The sequence below is a fragment of the Oncorhynchus mykiss genome, chromosome 19 (assembly GCF_013265735.2).
Source record: "Oncorhynchus mykiss isolate Arlee chromosome 19, USDA_OmykA_1.1, whole genome shotgun sequence".
In the NCBI taxonomy this organism is placed as follows: domain Eukaryota; kingdom Metazoa; phylum Chordata; class Actinopteri; order Salmoniformes; family Salmonidae; genus Oncorhynchus; species Oncorhynchus mykiss.
Genome location: NC_048583.1, coordinates 55,866,167 through 55,886,641, shown reverse-complemented (window position 1 = coordinate 55,886,641; position 20,475 = coordinate 55,866,167). Strand labels below are relative to the sequence as shown.

At 41.8% G+C, this 20,475-nt stretch overlaps 1 protein-coding gene and 1 pseudogene across 1 annotated transcript; one reads left to right on the top strand and one right to left on the bottom strand.

Moving 5' to 3' along the window:
• The first annotated feature begins 450 nt into the window (after positions 1-450).
• On the top strand, positions 451-3,760 carry LOC118941491. The gene is made up of 6 exons (XM_036955121.1): positions 451-531; positions 896-1,171; positions 2,050-2,346; positions 2,785-2,931; positions 3,144-3,171; positions 3,316-3,760. Exons 1-6 carry the CDS (start codon positions 489-491, stop codon positions 3,443-3,445), a joined length of 921 nt encoding a protein of 306 aa, XP_036811016.1. The 5' UTR covers positions 451-488; the 3' UTR covers positions 3,446-3,760.
• Positions 3,761-3,939: 179 nt separating this feature from the next.
• LOC110498388 overlaps positions 3,940-20,475 on the bottom strand; it is a 30,587-nt pseudogene continuing 14,051 nt past the window's right edge.

The window sequence follows — 20,475 nt, the reverse complement described above, 5'->3', positions numbered from 1 at the left end:
TCTTTCTGAAGGGGAACATGTCATTAGCGCTCAGTATTTCTGTTGTCACAGTAGATAACATGGAACCTAGCTAATAAAGTTCAGGGTGAGATTGAAGTTGGCCAAGCTTTGTGAGGTGAATGAAATGGCGACTCACAGAAGCCTCAAGAGATTAGAGTGAGTTGAGTTGGAGTGAGTTATTACTAAATCATTGAGAACAGATAGTAGAGATGTGGAGAAACAAAGCTGCTTGGACAGATATAAACAGAAAGGTTATTTAAACCGTAGACATGCAACAATATTATTCCAGTTCAACCCGAGGATGAAACTCTGTGAACAGATTAACAGTCAGGAGGAAGCTCAAAGTTCCTGTCCCTTTTGTTTCCCATTTTAAACTTCCCCCATCGGGACTTTAAGACAGAGTAAAGCACAACACCTTAAACATACAGGTCCAGAGTGTCATCGTATCAGTCGTCAACGTGTATATCAAAAAACTACAGCTACTAAACATGCCACTTCTTTTTCTTCTGCTCTGTTTGTTTGTTAAACCAGGTAAGACCTCTCATTATGTTCTACTGTATATTGGTTAATATTAAGTACGTACTGTATTAGGGCTGAATCCTAACTGGAGATCTGCACCCGTAACTCAATGTTTTTTTGCATTTACCATCCATTTACATAATTTACGCAAATGTCGAAGTGCATGGATCTCAAATTAGGATTTGGACCTTTAATGATTCCAGTCATCACAACAAATCTGCCAACACTATCCCATTAAAATATACATTGCGTCACCAGTTGGTGAGTACAGTGTAGTTAAGGCTAAAAGTGTCCATTTCGTATAGTAAGTGTTCCATTTACAAGCAGGTGCTTTTTAATTGCCTTCTCTAACCATTGTTTCTGTCTCTTTTGACAGCTTTTCTCCAGGAGAGCCAACGGGCCAAATTGATCCTCCAGATTGGAGCGCCGGTCATGCCTGCTGGTCAGACCGTCAAAATGTTTTGTATGGTATCATTTGTTGTGAACAAATACACCTGGTACCATCTGAACCAGACCACATGCACAGCTATGAACATTAACAGCAACTTTCTGACTCTAATTGTCACCACTAAGGACTCTGGAGAATACAAGTGTTCAGGTTATTACAATGGAACAAGGTACGACAGCAATGCAGTAAACCTGACTGTGGTAGGTACGTGACTGGAAGTTATTTTAAATCATAAAACTCCCGTTAACTTCATAGTTATCACAAAACAAGTGGTTAATTGTCATGGCATGTTTGTGGATGCTAGAATAGGGGATTGTGTTTTTCAACTTTTTTCACCCACTAATTATTTTCCCGTCCCAGGGGAACAAACACAGCCAACACCAAGGCAACGCCAAATAGCTTCCTGGACGTATGCGAGAAAACCCTACTCATGTAGAGACACAAAGAGATGTCAGGGACTGCAGTTAAAGCTGCCTGTTGGAAAATCAATAAGACGACAGAAGCATAGGAGGCAGGGAGAGTTAAGTAGTTCAGCCAGGCTGAATTATTTTGACTTGTTTTTCACCGGAGCAGAACCCAGCACAGTTATGTCAGTGTTTATAGTAACAGCCCCCCCCCCCCCCCCCCCCCTGGCTAGGATAATGACCCAGCAGCATTGTAGTCTGTCTGCTTCCACCCTTCAACACCCCCCTCCCTCTATTCCATCCTTCAACAATCCACACCCCCCTCTCACACTTTATTCCATCATTCTACAATCTACACCCCCCTCTCCCACTCTATTCTATCCTTCTACAATCAACTCCCCCCTCTCCCACTCTATTCTATCCTTCTACAATCTACACCCCCCTCTCCCACTCTATTCTATCCTTCTACAATCTACTCCCCCCTCTCCCACTCTATTCTATCCTTCTACAATCCTACCTGGAATCAAAAAGGGTTCTTCCTGGAAGCAAAATGGGTTCTCCTGTGGGGACAGGCAAAGAACCCTTTCGAAACCTTTTTCTAAGAATTTAGCCTGGATCTGTAATCTGTGTTTATTTGAGTAACACAAAGTAGTTTATCATGTCCCCTCCTCTCTCTAGAGAGACTCTCCAATGTGTGGGTGTCATCCACACCCAAGGACTTGGTCACCATGGAGGGGCAGAGTGTCACCCTGTACTGTCAGGCCACCTCCCACCCACTCTCTGTCATCTGGAGTTGGTGCAGGTTGGACGAGCAGGGTGGGTGGCAGGAGGTGGACATGGGGCGAGAGCTGACCCTGAGCATGGCAAGTGAGAGTGGGCAGTACATTTGCCATGCTTACAGCAACATCTCTTCCCCGACGCAGCAGCAACAAAGCCCCTCCCACACAGTCTATATCGTCTACTTCCCCATGACTGGTAATCTACTCGTCAATCACAACATCCACCTTATTTCTCATATGAGTCCAACACATTTAGCTTCCTCTCAGCTCAAGATGGAGAACAGCTCAGTTTGAGGAAATGATGAACGATAATGAGATTTGTTCCATTAGTAGAGAACTGAGCTGATGACGATGTGTGGTAATGGTGGTGTGATAGTGACAATGTACCAAAAGAAGAGGTAATGTACTGAAATGGTCCCTCTCACATTGCCATGTCATTATTCTGTTTTTATAACTTTGGATTGCATTTATCAATAGTTTTATGTTGTCAAACCCTGCTGTTCAATGTATGTATCAATAGTTGATGCACAGTAGTACTTTATAGCATAGGTTTGTAAAGTTTAAGATTTTAGTGTAAGCCTGTGGCACATCAATGTCAATGCAGTTCAATTGACTGTTCCTCCTCTCCCCTTAGGCAGTGTGTATGCAGGAGTGGCAGGGTTGGTGCTGGTTCTCCTTGCCGGGGTCTTACTGACCTTGTTGCTGCTGTGGCTCTGGAAGCAGCGGGCCAAAGAGATGGCCGGTCAAGAGACCTTGGCCACCAATAGTGCACCGGCCAAAGGTGAGTGACACTGTCAAGTGTACTGCACTGTATCAACAGTTCTACCAAGTCTTCGGCTATACTGCAGAGTTATAATTATGACATGTTGGCTACTGTAGTTACAGGATGTAATGTGTAGGACTCTAGTAGGTTTCTGAAAAGCCTACAATGTTCATTCATACATTGTGAGTGTTGGTTTGATGTACTGTGACGTATTTTCCATGTACTTCCAGGATATACTGGACCTGCAAAAGCACCAAAGTAAGAGCATGATGAACAACTTATATGTGTGTGTTTTACATTTGTCTTCCTGTGTATGAGATTATAATTAGCTGATCACTATGCTGATCACTATGCTGATCACTATGCTGATCACTATGCTGATCACTATGCTGTCACCACTAGGGGGAAGAGTCAGGGCCAGGCTGGGAATGAGGGAGAAGTCTACATGAACTGTGGTGAAACCAACCAAGCCTACAGCGACCTGTACCCCACCTACATCACAGGGGATGATACCTACGCCACCTTGGGATGATTCCTCTTAAATCCTCCTTTGCTCATTGTAAAACACTGTGGGGCAGTTTCCCAGAGACAGATTAAACATAGTCCTGGACTAAAAAACGATTTCGACAGATACTCTATTGACCATGCTTTTTCATCCAGGACTATGTTTAATCTGTGTCAGGGGAACTGGCCTTAAGAGGTTTAGAGTTTGTTAAATATTTAAAGAGAAGCTAGACTTGATCTCTAAAAAGTAAAGAGGTTTGAAAAGTCTTATTTTTCTAATTTGTCTGCATTCATAGTGATATTTGTCAGAATCTTTTAATGGAAGCTTTGAATAAAAAAACGAGTGTGAAACAAAAAAAGAGGCATTTCAATAACAATATATCTGTTAGTTCATATTTACATTGAGAATGCAGTGCAGTGTATTAAACAATGTGTTTTAAATGCATCACACACATAGAGTTACAGTTACTGCAACATTTACACCAGAGGTCTATTAACTTCATAACCCTCACGTCTCTGTTAATACTTCAGTAGCTGGCAGCCTCATAAAAGGATTGTGAAGATTATTCTTTACAATAACAATAATCCCACTGGGCAAAAACTGGTTGAATCAATGTTGTTTCCACGTAATTTCAACGTTAGTTGACAACTCAACCAAATGTTAATCAATACTAGACGTTGAACTGACATCTGTGCCCAGGGGGATAGCGATGCTTCACATACTTAAAAAAAGCTCCCAGTATGTGTCTTTGCTTTGTTACAAAATTAAATTGCAAAACAAATACAGTTTCACATCTCACCACACATGAACATTTTGCAATTCCATAAGTGGTGAAGACCATGTAAGGCTAAAATCAATGCAATTCTTAGTTTCACAATTACAGTTTCACAATTACAAAGCTTAGTTTATCACAACATGCATGAACTTGACAGACATCCAGCATCCTGAAAACCTCATTTTTATGTGTGAATATATGTCCATATTAGGTGCTCAAGAACAAGGATTTTTTTTTTATGAATTGCTATTGTTCAGCACCCAATTTAGAAGGCTCAAACAGTGATAGGACAATCTGACTATACATTTTATCTAACCATCTAGTCTAGTGGCTTGGGACTGAGTTTATAGAGCTATTGTTCAGCACCCAATTTAGAAGGCTCCAACAGTGATAGGACTATTGTTGTGTTCGGTTGTGTTCGGCGCATGTGATATTTAAAATGTAATTTGATATCCATGTTATCTAAGGATCTAGTCTAGTGGCTTGGGACTGAGTTTGTAGAGCTATTTTGCAATCCTTTATAGAAGCTCCTGTTCCCTATAAAATGTCTGCTTCTCTTCTCTGATTACACTAGAAGAACAGGAAGAAACGTGATTAAATTGAAGTCACAATATCAAAGTGTGAGATACATTGTGAGATACAATGTACAGTACATCTGAAATGTGAAAACAAAGAATCAATGGTCCAAAGATTCTTTAAAGCACTGATTATAGCTGGCACAGTGGCCAGGACAAATCCCTACAGGAAGGAAATCTAGAGGGGAACCATACTCTGGGTGGGGCTGTGTGGTGGTGCATCTGTTCATGTGATGTGTCTGAATGAACATGAGGCTACATAGCAGAGTGCATGTTCTGCACTATGTGTTCATTGTTAGGTGTGGGTGTGATGGAATGAAGCATCCTGAGGATGTGGTTACTAACAACAGCATTAGCATTAGACACAATATCTACAATATCATGTAATCTAGAGATTTAAACCTTCAGCTGCTGCTGTTCACTATGGAGCCGCTGGCTCACATTCTTGCACTCCACCATAGAAATGTGTGTGATGGCTGTTTCCGAGCATCCTTTGCCCCTCCCCATCTTTTTCAGATTGTCCTTGATGTACAGGCAGAACCTCCTGGTGGCGAAGCAGTACACCACAGGGTCCAGGAGGCAGTTGAGCCCCATCAGCATCAAGGTGACCTGGTGGGCGTCGTTAAGCCACTGCCTGGTTCGCTGGCCCCAGTCCATTCTGCCCCAGCCCTCCTTGATCTCCAGTACAGCCAGAGTCCAGGGGCCCTGGACCACAGGGTGGGGGAGGAAGCACACCACGAACACCCCCACCACGGCTCACAGCATCTGCAGGGCCTGGTCCTTCACCCCCCGGGGTATGTATGAACTGGAGCCCCGATGCTGGGTAGGGGACTGGGGCGAGCAGGGCCCGGGCAATGAGCAGGTTACAGACTACTACGAGGAAGAAGACCAAGACGAGGCACTCCACGATGATGAGTGGTGGCCACAGTCCGCTTCTGGTCGTCAGTCTTGTCGTGGTAGCTCTCAAAGCAGCGTGATACGTTGCCGTCGTCCACCTGGATGCCAGTTTCAAAGAAGTGCGGCATGGACATGGACAGAGTGAGCGCCCAGATGACCGCCGTGATGGCCACCCCGCGGCGCCAATGGTCAGACGAGGTGGCATCCAGCGGGCGCGTGATGGCCCAGTAACGGTTGACGCTGATGGCGGCGAGGAAGAGGATGGAGCAGTAGGTGTTGATGAAGAAGAACACACCGGTGACGCGGCACAGGAAGTCGCTGTAGCGCCAGTCACCGCGGTGGTGGTAGTAGCCAATCCAGAAGGGGAGGGCGCACACGAAGAGGAGGTCGGCAACAGTCAGGTTGGCCATGTAGATGCGGATCTCATTCATGGCCTTGGTGTCTTGCATGCGCTGCATCACGAACAGCACGTAACTAACTGTTGGCTATCAGACCAAGTACGAACACAACACCGTAAAACACTGGGAAGAGTGTGTAACGGAAGTCTGAGTCCAGAAAGGTTATTTTACCGACTGTCGATAAGTTCACTGTCCTGGTCACTGCTAAGTCCTCTTGCATCCCCATGGTCGACTCCACTGTTGGTTCTGCTAAAGCAAGGAACTCCCTCTGTGAGAATACTATATAAATGACTCATATTTCAAGACTCACTAATTTTCACTTCAGTACTTCTCTTACTGCAGTCACGAGGGCTTTGTACATGCCTAGTAAAATCACTTTATTGGTCAATTGCATACAAGGTCCAACCAAAGATTTACTTCCGCTTTTAAAGACAAACATACATATACAGGTTTTAAGAGAGGTGCCACACTGGGTGCCGAGGAGATGTTGTCGTGGGGTGTTAAGTTCCTTGCGCAAGGGCACAATGGCATCTAAGATTTTATACAAGCAACCATGTAGTTGCCAGCTCACTTCCCGTTGCCTCTCTAACCGCTAGGCTACCACCTGCCACCCAGAATAGCTATAGGCCTATCCAGTCTGTGCAGTTGTTGATTCACTGAATCACTTCCTGATATCACAGGAAGTGCATCACACACCAGCATATTTGAGAGTTTCACAAAATACTGTAAATGTAAATCAAATACAGTCAGCTATAACACATACAGTTGAGGTCGGAAGTTTACATACACTTAGGTCGGAGTCATTAAAACTCGTTATTCAACCACTACACAAATTTCTTGTTAACAAACTATAGTTTTGGCAAGTCAGTTAGGACATCTACTTTGTGCATGACACAAGTCACTTTTCCAACAATTGTTTACAGACAGATTATTTCACTTATAACTCAATGTATCAATATTCCAGTGGGTCAGAAGTTTACATACACTAAGTAGACTGTGGCTTTAAACAGCTTGGAAAATTCCAGAAAATGATGTCATGGCTTTAGAAGCTTCTGATAGGCTAATTGACATCATTTGAGTCAATTGGAGGTGTACCTGTGGATGTATTTCAAGGCCTACTGTCACGTTCTGACCCTAGTTATTGTGTTAATTGTTTGTTTTAGTTGGTCAGGCCGTTGGGTGGGCATTCTATGTTTTGTGTGTCTAGGTTGTTTTTCTGTGTTCGGCCTAGTATGGTTCTCAATCAGAGGCAGGTGTCGTTAGTTGTCGCTGATTGAGAATCATTCTTAGGTAGCCTGGGTTTCACTGTTATTTTGTGGGTGATTGTTTCCGTGTCTTACACCACACGGTACTGTTTTCGGTTTTCGTTATTCACGGTGCGTTTATTGATTTGTATAGAGTGTTCAGTTTATGTGTTTAATAAACAACCAATGACACTTACCACGCCGCATATTGGTCCTCCGATCCTTCTCGCCTCTTCAGATGAAGAGGAGGAAAACCATTACACCTACCTTCAAACTCAATGCCTCTTTGCTTGACATCATGGGAAAATAAAAATAAATCAGCCAAGACCTCAGACCTCCACAAGTCTGGTTCATCCTTGGGAGCAATTTCCAAACTCCTAAAGGTACCACGTTCATCTGTACAAACAACAGCACGCAATTAAAAACACCATGGGACCACGCAGCTGTCATACCGCTCAGGAAGGAGACGCATTCTGTCTCCTAGAGATGAAATTACTTTTGTGCGAAAAGTGCAAATCAATCCCAGAAAACCGCAAAGGACCTTGTGAAGATGCTGGAGGAAGCAGGTACAAAAGTATCTATATCCACAGTAAAACGAGTCCTATATCAACATAACTTGAAAGGCTGCTCAGCAAGGAAGAAGCCACTGCTCCAAAACTGCAATAAAAAAGACAGACTATGGTTTGCAACTGCACATGGGGACAAAGATTGTACTTTTTGGGTATTCGTCCTCTGGTCCGATGAAACAAAAATAGAACTGTTTGGTAGAGGTCGACTGATTAATGGCCGATTTAATTAGGGCCAATTTCAAGTTTTCATAACAATCGGAAACCGGTATTTTTGGGCGCCGATTTAGTTATTTTTTTATACCTTTATTTAACTAGGCAAGTCAGTTAAGAACACATTCTTATTTTCAATAACTGCCTTGTTCAGGGCCAGAATGACAGATTTTCACCTTGTCAGCTCGGGGGATCCAATCTTGCAACCATACAGTTAACAAGTCCAATGCTATAACCACCTGCCTCTCGTTGCACTCCACAAGGAGCCTGCCTGTTACGCGAATGCAGTAGAAGCCAAGGTAAGTTGCTAGCTAGCATTAAACTTATCTTATAAAAATCAATCAATCAATCATATCACTAGTTATAACACATGGTTGATGATATTACTAGTTTATCTAGCATGTCCTGCTATAATCGATGCAACGCTGGGGGATGATTTAACAAAAGCGCATTTGCGAAGAAAGCACAATCGTTGGACGACTGTATCTAACCATAAACACCAATGCCTTTCTTAAAAACAATACACAGAAGTATATATTTTTAAACCTGCATATTTAGCTAAAAGATATCCAGGTTAGCAGGCAATATTAACCAGGTGAAATTGTGTCACTTCTCTTGCGTTCATTGCACGCAGAGTCAGGGTATATGCAACAGTTTGGGCAGCCTGGCTCATTGCGAACTAATTTGCCAGAATTGTACGTAATTATGACATAACATTGAAGGTTGATCTCAGTATATATACACCTGTTCTGAAAGGCCCAAGAGTCTGCAACACCACTAAGCAATGTGCACCACCAAGCAAGCAGAAATATGAAGACCAAGGAGCTCACCAAACAGATCAGGGACAACGTTGTGGAGAGGTACAGATCAGGGTTGGGTTAAAAAAATATATCCAAAACTTTTAACATCCCATGGAGCACCATTAAATCTGTTATTAAAAAAATGAAAGAATATGGCAACACAACAAACCTGCCAAGAGAGGGCCACCTACCAAAACTCATGGACCAGGCAAGGAGAGCATTAATCAGAGAGGCAACAAAGAGCTGCAAAGCTCCACAGCAGAGATTGGAGTATCTGTCCATAAGACCACTTTAAGCCGTACACTCCACAGAGCTGGGCCAGAAAAGTGGCCAGAAAAAAGCCTTTGCTTAAAGAAAATTACAAGCAAACACGTTTGGTGTTCGCCAAAAGGCATGTGGGAGACTCCCCAAACATATGGAAGAAGGTACTCTGGTCAGATTAGACAAAAACATATCTTAAACTCTATGTCTGGTGCAAACCCAACACCTCGCATCACCCCGAGAACACCACCCCCACAGTGAAGCATGGTGGTGGCAGCATCATGCTGTGGGGATGTTTTTCATCGGCAGGGACTGGGAAACTGGTCAGAATTGAAGGAATGATGGATGGTGCTAAATACAGGGAAATTCTCGATGGAAACTTGTTTCAGTCTTCCAGAGATTTGAGACTGGGACGGAGGTTCACCTTCCAGCAGGACAATGGCCCTAAGCATACTGCTAAAGCAACACTCTAGTGGTTTAAGGGGAAACATTTAAATGTCTTGGAATGGCCTAGTCAAAGCCCAGACCTCAATCCAATTGAGAATCTGTGGTATGACTTAAATATTGCTGTACACCAGCAGAACCTATCCAACTTGAAGGACCTGGACAGTTTTGCCTTGAAGAATGGGCAAAAAATCCCAGTGGCTAGATGTGCCAAGCTTATAATGACATACTCCAAGAGACTTGCAGCTGTAGTTGCTGCAAAAGGTGGCTCTACAAAGTATTGACTTTGGGAGGGGTGAATAGTTATGCACGCTCAAGAACAGTTTTTTTGTGTTATTTCTTGTTTGTTTCACAATGAAAAATATTTTGCATTTTCAAAGTGGTAGGCATGTTGTGTAAATCAAATGATACAAACCCCCCAAAAAATCAATTTTAATTCCAGGTTGTAAGGCAACAAAATAGGAAAAATGCCAAAGGAGGTGAATACTTTCACAAGCCACAGTACTTCTGTCTTTTGGATGGTTGTCCTTTTGCATCACCTAACGTCTGTTGAGCTTCAATTGGTGGACAGATAGCCTTACATTATCCTGCAAAATGTCTTGATAAACTTAATAATAAATGTTTCTGTGGATGATAGCAAGCTGTCCAGGACTTGAGGCAGCAAACCAGCCCCAAACCATAATGCTCCCTCCACCATAATTTACAGTTGGGAGGTTTTTATGTTGGTGTACTGTGCCTTTTTTTCTCCACACATAGTGTTGTGTGTTCCTTCCAAACAACACAACTTTAGTTGAATCTGTCCACATAATATTTTGCCAGTAGCGCTGGAACATCCAGGTGCTCTTTTGCAAACTTCAGATGTGCAGCAATGGTTTTTTTGGACAGCTTCTTCCTTGATGTCTTCTCATGAACACCATTCTTGTTGAGTGTTTTACGTATTGTAGACTCGTCAACAGAGATTTTAGCATCTTCCAGAGATTTTTGTAAGTCTTTAGCTGACACTCTATGATTCTTCTTAACCTCATTGAGCATTCTGCGCTGTGCTTTTGCAGTCATCTTTACAGGATGGCCACTCCTAGAGAGAGTAGCAACAATGCTGACATTTCTCAATTTATAGACAATTTGTGTTATCGTGGACTGACTTTTAGAGATACTTTTGTAACCCTTTCCAGCTTTATGCAAGGCAACCATTCTTATTTTAGGTCTTCTGACATCTATTTAGTTTGAGGCATGGTTCACATCAGGCAATTCTTCTTGTGAATAGCAAACTCAAATAACTCAAATTTTGTGTGTGTTTTTTATGGGGCAGGGCAGCTCTAACCAAAATCTCCAATCTGGTCTCATTGATTCGACTCCAGGTTAGATGACTCCTGACTCCAATTAGCTTTTGGGGAAGTCATTAGTCTAGGGGTCCACATACTTTTTCCAACCTACACTGTGAATGTTTAAATTATATATTCAATATAGACAAGACAAATTAACGAATAACAAAACAAATTATTGTAAGCACACTGTGTTTGTCTATTGTTGTGACTTAGATGAAGACCAGATCAAATTTTATGTCAAATTTATGCAGAAATCCAGGTAATTCCAAAGGGTTCACATACTGTTTCTTGCCAAAGAGTAGCCAGTGTCTGTTCATTTTACAACTTGGTGAAAGAGCGCAACGCATAAACTCATGCAAACTATCTGCACACTTCCAGTCAGATGCAAATGTACTTTAATAGAAGCTAAGCTGTCGGTCAGATTACCTTCATTAAAGACCCACTCCAGTTTCCATAGAACCTCTTTATTCACCTGATTTCCTCTGACATAGTACAAGTGGGGGGAGGGGGTCTTTCTGCGCTTTGCCCTGAACTGGTCCTCATTTGTTCCCGCAAGGAAAGCGGGATGCCAATTACGTCAGAGTGCACCATCAGACCAACGCACTGAATTGGTCCTCCTATTGTTCCCACAAGGAAGGCAGAATGCCAATTACGTCAGAGTGCACCATCAGACCAAAGCACTGAATTGGCAAACACTTGCATTTCACAATTGTGTCTAAAAGACACTATTTTGCTCAAAACATGTTTTTTTTACCCTTCAGTGTGTGTACTTTACTGTAGTTATACTTGGATTCTCATTTTTCAATAGGAAAAGTAAAACAATATGTTCCTTTTTTCCAGTTTAGCATTTAGCATTTAGCATCCAGCACCTTCACTAATCATTTTTTTGGGGGGTGTATGGAAGATTCTGCCAATTATGCCTACCTGGGGTGGCAGGTAGCCTAGTAGTTACAGCGTTGGGCCAGTAACCGAATGATTTCTGGATTGAATCCCTGAGCTGACAAGATAAAAACCTGTTGTTCTGCCCTGAACAAGGCAGTTAACCTACTGTTCCCGGGTAGGCAGTCATTGTAAATGAGAATTTGTAATTATTAGTATTATTAGCAACAAAGCAGTTACCCCACCATTTTTTTTGGTAAACAGCTGAGGGATGTTGCTGGAAAAATGAAACCACTCTCAAATTCCTTGACGGAGCTATGGATGCATGGACTGACCATCCATTAGATCACAATTATATTTGAACCATTTGTAAATGTTAGAAATACACTAGTGTCTTATTCCATTGTATACAAACAACGTAATAAAACATGTTTAGGCGATATTTTGGGTTCTGAAGGGGTTGGAAAGTTGAACTAAACTCATGAGTTATGTATAAATTCTTCAAGAATGAATGGCTATATGTAATTCATAGGAAAGTCCATACATGGAGTACCAATCCCAGATTTCCCTTTTAAGAACGGCTTGTTCAATGTTTTCTAATACTGTATAATATCATTTAGGTTTCTTGGCGTCAACTCTGGCTCTAGTGGAGACTCATTATTAGCGCAGTGAAAGATGTTAGACGTGTACATTTGTTTAAACATTTTAAACACGAAATACTTGTAAAATAACGAAAATGTTCACAGGTAGGCTAATAAAGAAAAGCTAAATATATTTTAAATCTAAATCAGAATGTTAACGCGAATTCTAGTCTGTGTAGAGCATATACTCTATTTAGCTACTTTTCCTGTAAAAAAAAAATGAATACATACATTTTCTAAGAAAACAGCAAGAAATGTGCTCTTACCTGAGAGCGTGGCTCTTTCCTCGATGCGTTCTGTATTTCTGTGTTTGTGTGTTCTAGATAAACGCTATTAGGTTACCTTGAAACCAGCATATGTTAGGCTACATCGTAAACATCTCTATAGCCTAATACATGTGCGCGAATGTACATACTACAATAACGTAATCCACCATGAAGCACTGGAGGCGCGCGTCTGACAACTCCGGCTGCGTGTACTGGACAGACGCAATGATTTACAGGATATCCTGCCCTACCCATTCAAAGAGGTGTGAATTTGTGTCAACTTGTGCACCACTGGTTGAACTTGAGAAGCCCATGAGCATAGACCTAATGTCAGTGATGTAAAGTAACTAAGTATACATATTTGAAGCAGTACTTACATCGTTTTTGGGGGTTTCTGTACTTTACTATTTATATTTTTGACAACTTTTACTTCGCTACATTCCTAAAGAAAGCACTGTATTCACATTTTTCTCCAATACATTTTCTCCGACACCCAAAAGTACTAATTACATTTTAAATGCTCAGATTGGACAGAAATGTGGTCCAATTTACGCACCTCTCAATGAAACGTGTTTCATCCCTAATGCCTTTAATCTGGTAGATTTAGTGCCACTGGGTCAACTCAACATGACAACTGACAGCTGCACCATCCCATCCAACTCAACATGACTGCTGACAGCTGCACCATCCCATCCAACTCAACATGACAACTGACAGCTGCACCATCCCATCCAACTCAACATGATGACAACTGACAGCTACACCATCCCATCCAACTCAACATGACAACTGACAGCTGCACCATCCCATCCAACTCAACATGACAACTGACAGCTGCACCATCCCATCCAACTCAACATGACAATTGACAGCTGCACCATCCCATCCAACTCAACATGACAACTGACAGCTGCACCATCACATCCAACTCAACATGACAACTGACAGCTGCACCATCACATCCAACTCAACATGACAACTGACAGCTGCACCATCCCATCCAACTCAACATGACAATTGACAGCTGCACCATCCCATCCAACTCAACATGACAACTGACAGCTGCACCATCACATCCAACTCAACATGACAACTGACAGCTGCACCATCCCATCCAACTCAACAGTCAGGAACCTTGGTGTTACATTTGACCCCACTCTGTCATTTGAACCCCACATCCTGAACATCACCAAGTCAGCCTTCTTCCACCTCGAAAACATCTCACGACTCACACCCTCTCTCACTGACCCCAGTGCTGAAACCCTCATTCATGTCTTGGTTTCATCACACCTGGACTACTTCAACGGCCTTCTCTACGGACTCCCCGCCAAAACACTGGACAGACTTCAACATGTTAAAATTCAGCTGCAGGAGTCCTCACACGCACCAGACCTTGGGACCACATCACCCCCATCCTCATCAAACTCCACTGGCTCCCACTTCAATACAGGATCATCTTCAAATAGCTCATGCTCACCTACAAAGCAATCAATGGACTGGCGCCCACATACCTTACTGACCCCCTGCACTCCTACAGAAGAGTGGTGTAGTCCTATCCCGGAGCCACATTTCAGAACAAATAGCTTACTTGTTTGACTGGTCATTAATGGATATTACTCTTCTTCTTCTCTGGGGAATAATTTAGTGAAATATCAGCGGCTTAAAGCCACAGTCTGTGATTTGAAAAAGAACAAAACGGACGCCCCTCTATTTCTTGTGTACAGCCATCATGCTTGTAAACAAATTATAGTGTTTAAAAAATATATGAATAGATTTATTTGTAGAAATGTTTTGTTGTTGCATTTAACTGATGAATTTATTTTGTTGTCTGAGCTACAGACTGCTATATCATTCCGGTAATACAGGATTAGTAAAGGCCCAGTGCACTACTTTTCTGGTCATTTTTTACATTCTGATTTTTCAGGTGGTGCTGCAGTACCCCATCAGAACCCAACATACACACTTGTTTTCTATATGTCATGGACTGTTAGTCCTTGTATCTAGAGCTCTGTATATGAATTTGAGAAGGGTTACTTTTACCTAGCCCCATTATTCAGTTCAGCTGTTTACCCCAAAAAATAGAGGGGTGTCCGTTTTGTTCTTTTTCAAATCACAAACAGTCCATGACATATAGAAAACAAGTGTGTATGTTGGGTTCTGATGGGGTACTGCAGCACCACCTGAAAAATCTGAATGTACAAATTACCAGAAAAGTAGTACACTGGGCCTTTACTAATCCTGTATTACCGGAATGATATAGCAGTCTGTAGCGCAGAGAACAAAATAAATTCATCAGTTAAATGCAACAACGAAACATTTCTGCAAATCAATCTATTCATATATTTTTTAAACATTATAATTTGTTTACAAGCATGATGGCTGTACTTTCAGATTGAATGCATCCAACTGGTATTTACAACTTCACAACTGGTAATTACCATCTTCCCACTTGGTTATGAACGCAGCATCAGGTACATTAAACGGGCAATCCAGGATTGGTACATACATTTGTTTACTTTTAAATTGATGATAATTAGCCATGGATTCTTAGAGAACATAACTTATAAATGCATAATGAGCTTAGGTTCTACTTTCTTTTCAGTAGATTGCCCTTTTAATATTTGTTTATGACCTAATATTACTAACATTCCAAGAGTCCCTCGGGGCTCTACAGATGCACTTTGCAGCTGCCTTTCTCTGAACAAACGTTTTAATAAATTAGTCCGTGGTAATGACTGCCATTCCACATTATAACCACAGGGTGGCTCAAAAGATTTCGATACAAGCTCTGTGACTTCATCTTTTTTTTTTAACTTTCTCTCCTCAAATAAACTATATTTGAGTGAGCGTATGGTAGAGTGAGTTTGTGAGTACTAATGTAACCAGTGTGTGTGAGCGTTATACTACTTCTACCCAGAGGCTTGGGCTTTTGTGGTATAGTCCGTATGATGCTTGGCTCTGCGTTATAGGAGTTAGGTTCGAGTCCCCGTTACAGCTCGAACTTTCTCCTGCTACACTATTGCCTGATTGGCACTGTAGAACCGACCTGAACTGTACTGTGCTGGCTCAGATACTGTCTTTTCACCTTGTCCTCTTTTAGCATGGTTCCAGCAACTATCATGTATGCTTAACCAGGCCAGCCCAGTACAGCTCTGCTTTGAATGGCTCGTTTGGCCCTAAAGTCTGAATCAGGCTTATGACTGGGGTTATTGTTTCCCTATCCAGATCAGAATAAAAGCAGGCCAGGTAACCTAAGACTAAGTGATAGCCATTTACAGTTACTGCCTTCCCTGGTGCCTGCGGCTGCCTATAATGTAGTGCAGAGTCACAACAGAAATGATGAAATGCTGTGTGTCCCGCTGTGTGAAGTCCAGTTTTATGACCCTTAAAACTGCCTGGATTTCTCTCTGTGGTTAATGTAAGTCTCTTTGCACTTTCCCCTGTTTTCATATCAAAGTCTACGTTTAACTACATGGGTCCAAACAGGCACCATATGTACCAATATACCCAGCATCGCGGTGCCCAACTGCCAACAACATCATTCCTGCGTTAAGGTTAAAGGTGCAATGCAGCCATTTTTATCTCAATATCATTTATGGGTAACAATTAAGAACCTTACTGTGACTGTTTTCAATTAAAATGGTCAAAATTAGCTTTTTAACAAAGAGCAATTTCTCAAGCAATAATTTAGCTAGGACAGTCTGGGAGTGGTCTGAGTGAGGGGCATAATTGGACGAGCCTAATGGGAGGGATATGTAACCAGACAACGATCTGTTATTGGCTTAATTTATACTGCCAGGTGATGTTACCAGGCAGGCCAAAACTCCATCCCACCTAAACAGGCAGACATTTCAGGTGGTCTTTTCAAACAACTTTTACACTAAAAGGGAATTATCGTCAGTTTGAACAATTTCACAGTATTACTCAAACCTCATAGTGTGGAAATATATATAAAAAACAGGAAATCAAGTTTTTAACTGCACTGGGCCTTTACCGATTGTCTCTAACCACATTGCTGTTATTAAGGTTTGCAGAGAACACGATAAAGAGACTTTGTGGTTATCCAGGCAGACATACTCCAAAGCCTAGACTGTATACAAGTGAAAGAGCAGTGCTTACTACGTCTTGAGAGTAAACATTGGGTGTGGAGTGACATTTTTGAAGGGAGTTAAGATGGGGCTTGGAGGGCTTAATGTTTTTGGTGTTTAGGTGGGAATAGAATTATCTACCAACACTAATGCTTTGAGGTCAGCTCTGTCTGATGATGGTATACATTGTTACATAGGTCAACCTATGGAATTCACCATCATCTCCCAACCTCCAAAACCCTTTGGACGAGTCGAGGGCGCCCCAACTGGGCCCAGGTGTGCAGCGCACCGGGAGAATGTTGGCAGGAGCCCAGAGGTTTTATGGGCTAGCGTGGAGACGGTCGGGAGACATTTGGGGTTACATTCCAGAGGGAGGCTATTGGAGGCACCTGGTGAACACCTTTTACGGTCGCTGCCTTTTCATCCACATTCTGTCCTTACTGAAAGACATGAATGTCTAGCAATACATTGTATCTCCACGGCCCTCGACATAAGCACAGGCCCACTTAAAACGAAGGAAGAAAAAAAAGAAGATAAATGGATAGTACTTTGCTTTGCCTGGCAGTAGCACTGCTGGGCCTGGGATGAAACGTTTTTGGCAGGCTATATACTGTAGTTGCCAAGACAGATTTACCACAATGGAATGTGCTTCAATAGTGATAGGGCATGCGAGGGCAAACTGTTAAAGACTGATGTGCCTTCATCTCCAGATAGGAGCTGACACTGAGGTTTACTGTACATACCTCAAGAGTAGCCAAGCTACATACCTACACATGTACAATCCCGGAGTCAGAGTTCGATCCCCGTATTCCAACCTTCCCACTGTTTCTCCCGTAGAAACAGAATGAATAGAACGGGCGTCCCCATTCAAGTCAATGACGGCATAATGGGTGGACTGGCGGCCATTGCGAATGTACCCGTAGGAGCAAAGCAGGAAGTGTATACAAATCAGTGTGTGCTGTGATTGGAGAATTCAACTCAACTGACATGACAAACAATACATTCCATTGCATGAGCCACACAGTTAATAATTAACATAATTTGAATCAACATTCTACATTACCATGGGAATTATTGCATAACATTACCAGGCAGCCATTGCAAGTGTACCCATGAGTTTATCAGTCAAATTGCCAGGGTTAGAGGTTCCAAGCCCGTTCTATTCATTCAATTTCTATGGTTACTCCCACTTGCTAATCTCCACCTTTGAGTTCATAAAGCATCCAAATACGAGAAGGAGAGCAGAATTCCAATCTCCTTTATACTAAATAAGACAAATCAACGTGCCTTCAATATTCAATTCAACTCGTGGCCTATGTGAAATTATCAAAGCTTTAAAGTAAGGATATGAGTTTACTCCATTGCTGTATTACAGTGCCTGTTGGAAAAATGTTGAGATTTCCTAACACAAATGCACGTTTTGCCTATGTAATGTAAATACATGAGCGCATTTAAATCCTGAATATTAAACAGTGTTTGACTGCAAAGTACATTTTAATCCTTTTAATCCTCTATGATGACAGGCATACAGAGAGCAGAGAAACAGAATCACGTCCTCTTTCTACGATATCGCTTAACCTAGCCTGCAGGAATAACGCATCATCATGCAGTTATAGTATATTAGTATGACTTGTGCAACCCACGTACAGTATCCGTCAAAAGTTTGCACACTTACTCATTCAAGGGTTTTTCTTTATTTTTACTGTTTTCTACATTTTAGAATAATAGTGAAGACATCAAAACTATGAAATAATACATATGGAATCATGTAGTAACTAAAAAAAGTGTTAAACAAATTCTTCAAATAGCCACCTTTTGTCTTAATGACAGCTTTGCACACTCTTGGCATTCTCTCAATCAGCTTCATGAGGTAGTCAGAAGGAATGCATTTAATTTAATATGTGTGCCTTATTAAAAGTTAATTTGTGGAATTTCTTTCCTTCTGAATGCGTTTGAGCTAATCAGCTGTATTGTGATTAGGTAGGGGTGGTATACAAAAGATTTGGTCTAAGACCAAGTCCATATTACGGCAAGAACAGCTCAAATAAACAAAGAGAAATGACAGTCGATCACTATTTCAAGACATGAAGGTCAGTCAATCCGGAACATTTCAAGAACTTTGAAAGTTTCTTCAAGTGGAGTCACAAAAATCATCAAGCGCTGTGATGAAACTGGCTCTCATTGGGAACGCCACAAGAAAGGAAGACCCAGAGTTACCTCTGCTGCAGAGGATACATTCATAAGAGTTACCAGTCTAAGATTGCAGCCCAAATAAATGTTTCACAGAGTTCAAGTAACAGGCACATCTCAACATCAACTGTTAACAGGAGACTGCTTGAAAAAGGCCTTCATGGTCGAATTGCTGCAAAGAAACCACTACTAAAGAACCCCAATAATAAGAAGAGACTTGCTTTGGCCAAGAAACACAAGCAATGGACATTAGACCAGTGGAAATCTGTCCTTAGGTCTGATGAGTCCAACTTTGAGATTTTACAACCGTTTTGTCTTTGTGTGAGACAGAGTAGGTAAATGGATGATCTCCACATCATGAAGAATGGAGGAGGAGGTGTGATGGTGTAGGGGTGCTTTGCTGGTGACACTCTCTGTGATATATTAAAGAATTCAAAGCACACTTAACCAGCATGGCTACCACAGCATTCTGCAGCGATATGCCATCCCATCTGGTTTGGGCTTAGCAGGACTATAATTTGTTTATCAACAGGACAATGACCCAAAACACCTCCAGGCTGTGTAAGGGCTATTTGACCAAGAAGGAGAGTGATGGTGCTACATCAGATGACCTGGCCTCCACAATCACCCGTGCTCAACCCAATTGAAATGGTTTTGGATGAGTTGGCCGCAGAGTGAAGGAAAAGCAGCCAACAAGTGCTCAGCATATGTGGGAACTCCTTCAATACTGTTGGAAAAACATTCCTAATGAAGCTGGTTGAGATAATGCCAGAGTGTGCAAAGCTGTCATCAAGGTGACCAAGGTTGGGAGGTGACCAAGGTTGCTATAAAATATTTTGATTTGTTTAACACTTTTTTGGTTACTACATGATTCCATTTGTGCTATTTCATAGCTTTGATGTCTTCACTATTATTCTACTACTACTATTATTCTACATTGTAGAATGTTATCCAAACTTTTGGATGGTACTGTATATACAGTGAATTTGGGAAAGTATTCAGACCCTTCCCTTTTTCCACATTGTGTTACATTACAGCCTTATTCTAAAATGTATTAAATTACATTTTTCCCTCATGAATCTGCACACAATACCCCTTAATGATGAAGCAAAAACTTTTTTTTCCCAAAAATATTACAGATAAATACAGAAATATTATTTAAATAAGTATTCAGACCCTGCTATGGGTCTCTAAATTGAGCTCAGGTGCAACCTGTTTCCGTAGATCATCCTTGAAAAGTTTCTATAATATAACTTGACTAGAGCCCACCTGTGGTAAATTAATTGTGGTAAATTAATTTGATTGGACATGATTTGGAAAGGCACACACCTGTCTTTCTATATAAGGTCCCACACACAGTTGACAGTGCATGTCAGAGCAAAAATCAAGCTATGAGGTTGAAGGAATTGTCCGTAGAGCTCTGAGACAGGATGTGTCGAGGCAGAGATCTGGGGAAGTGTACCAAAAAATGTCTGCAGCATTGAAGGGCCCCAAG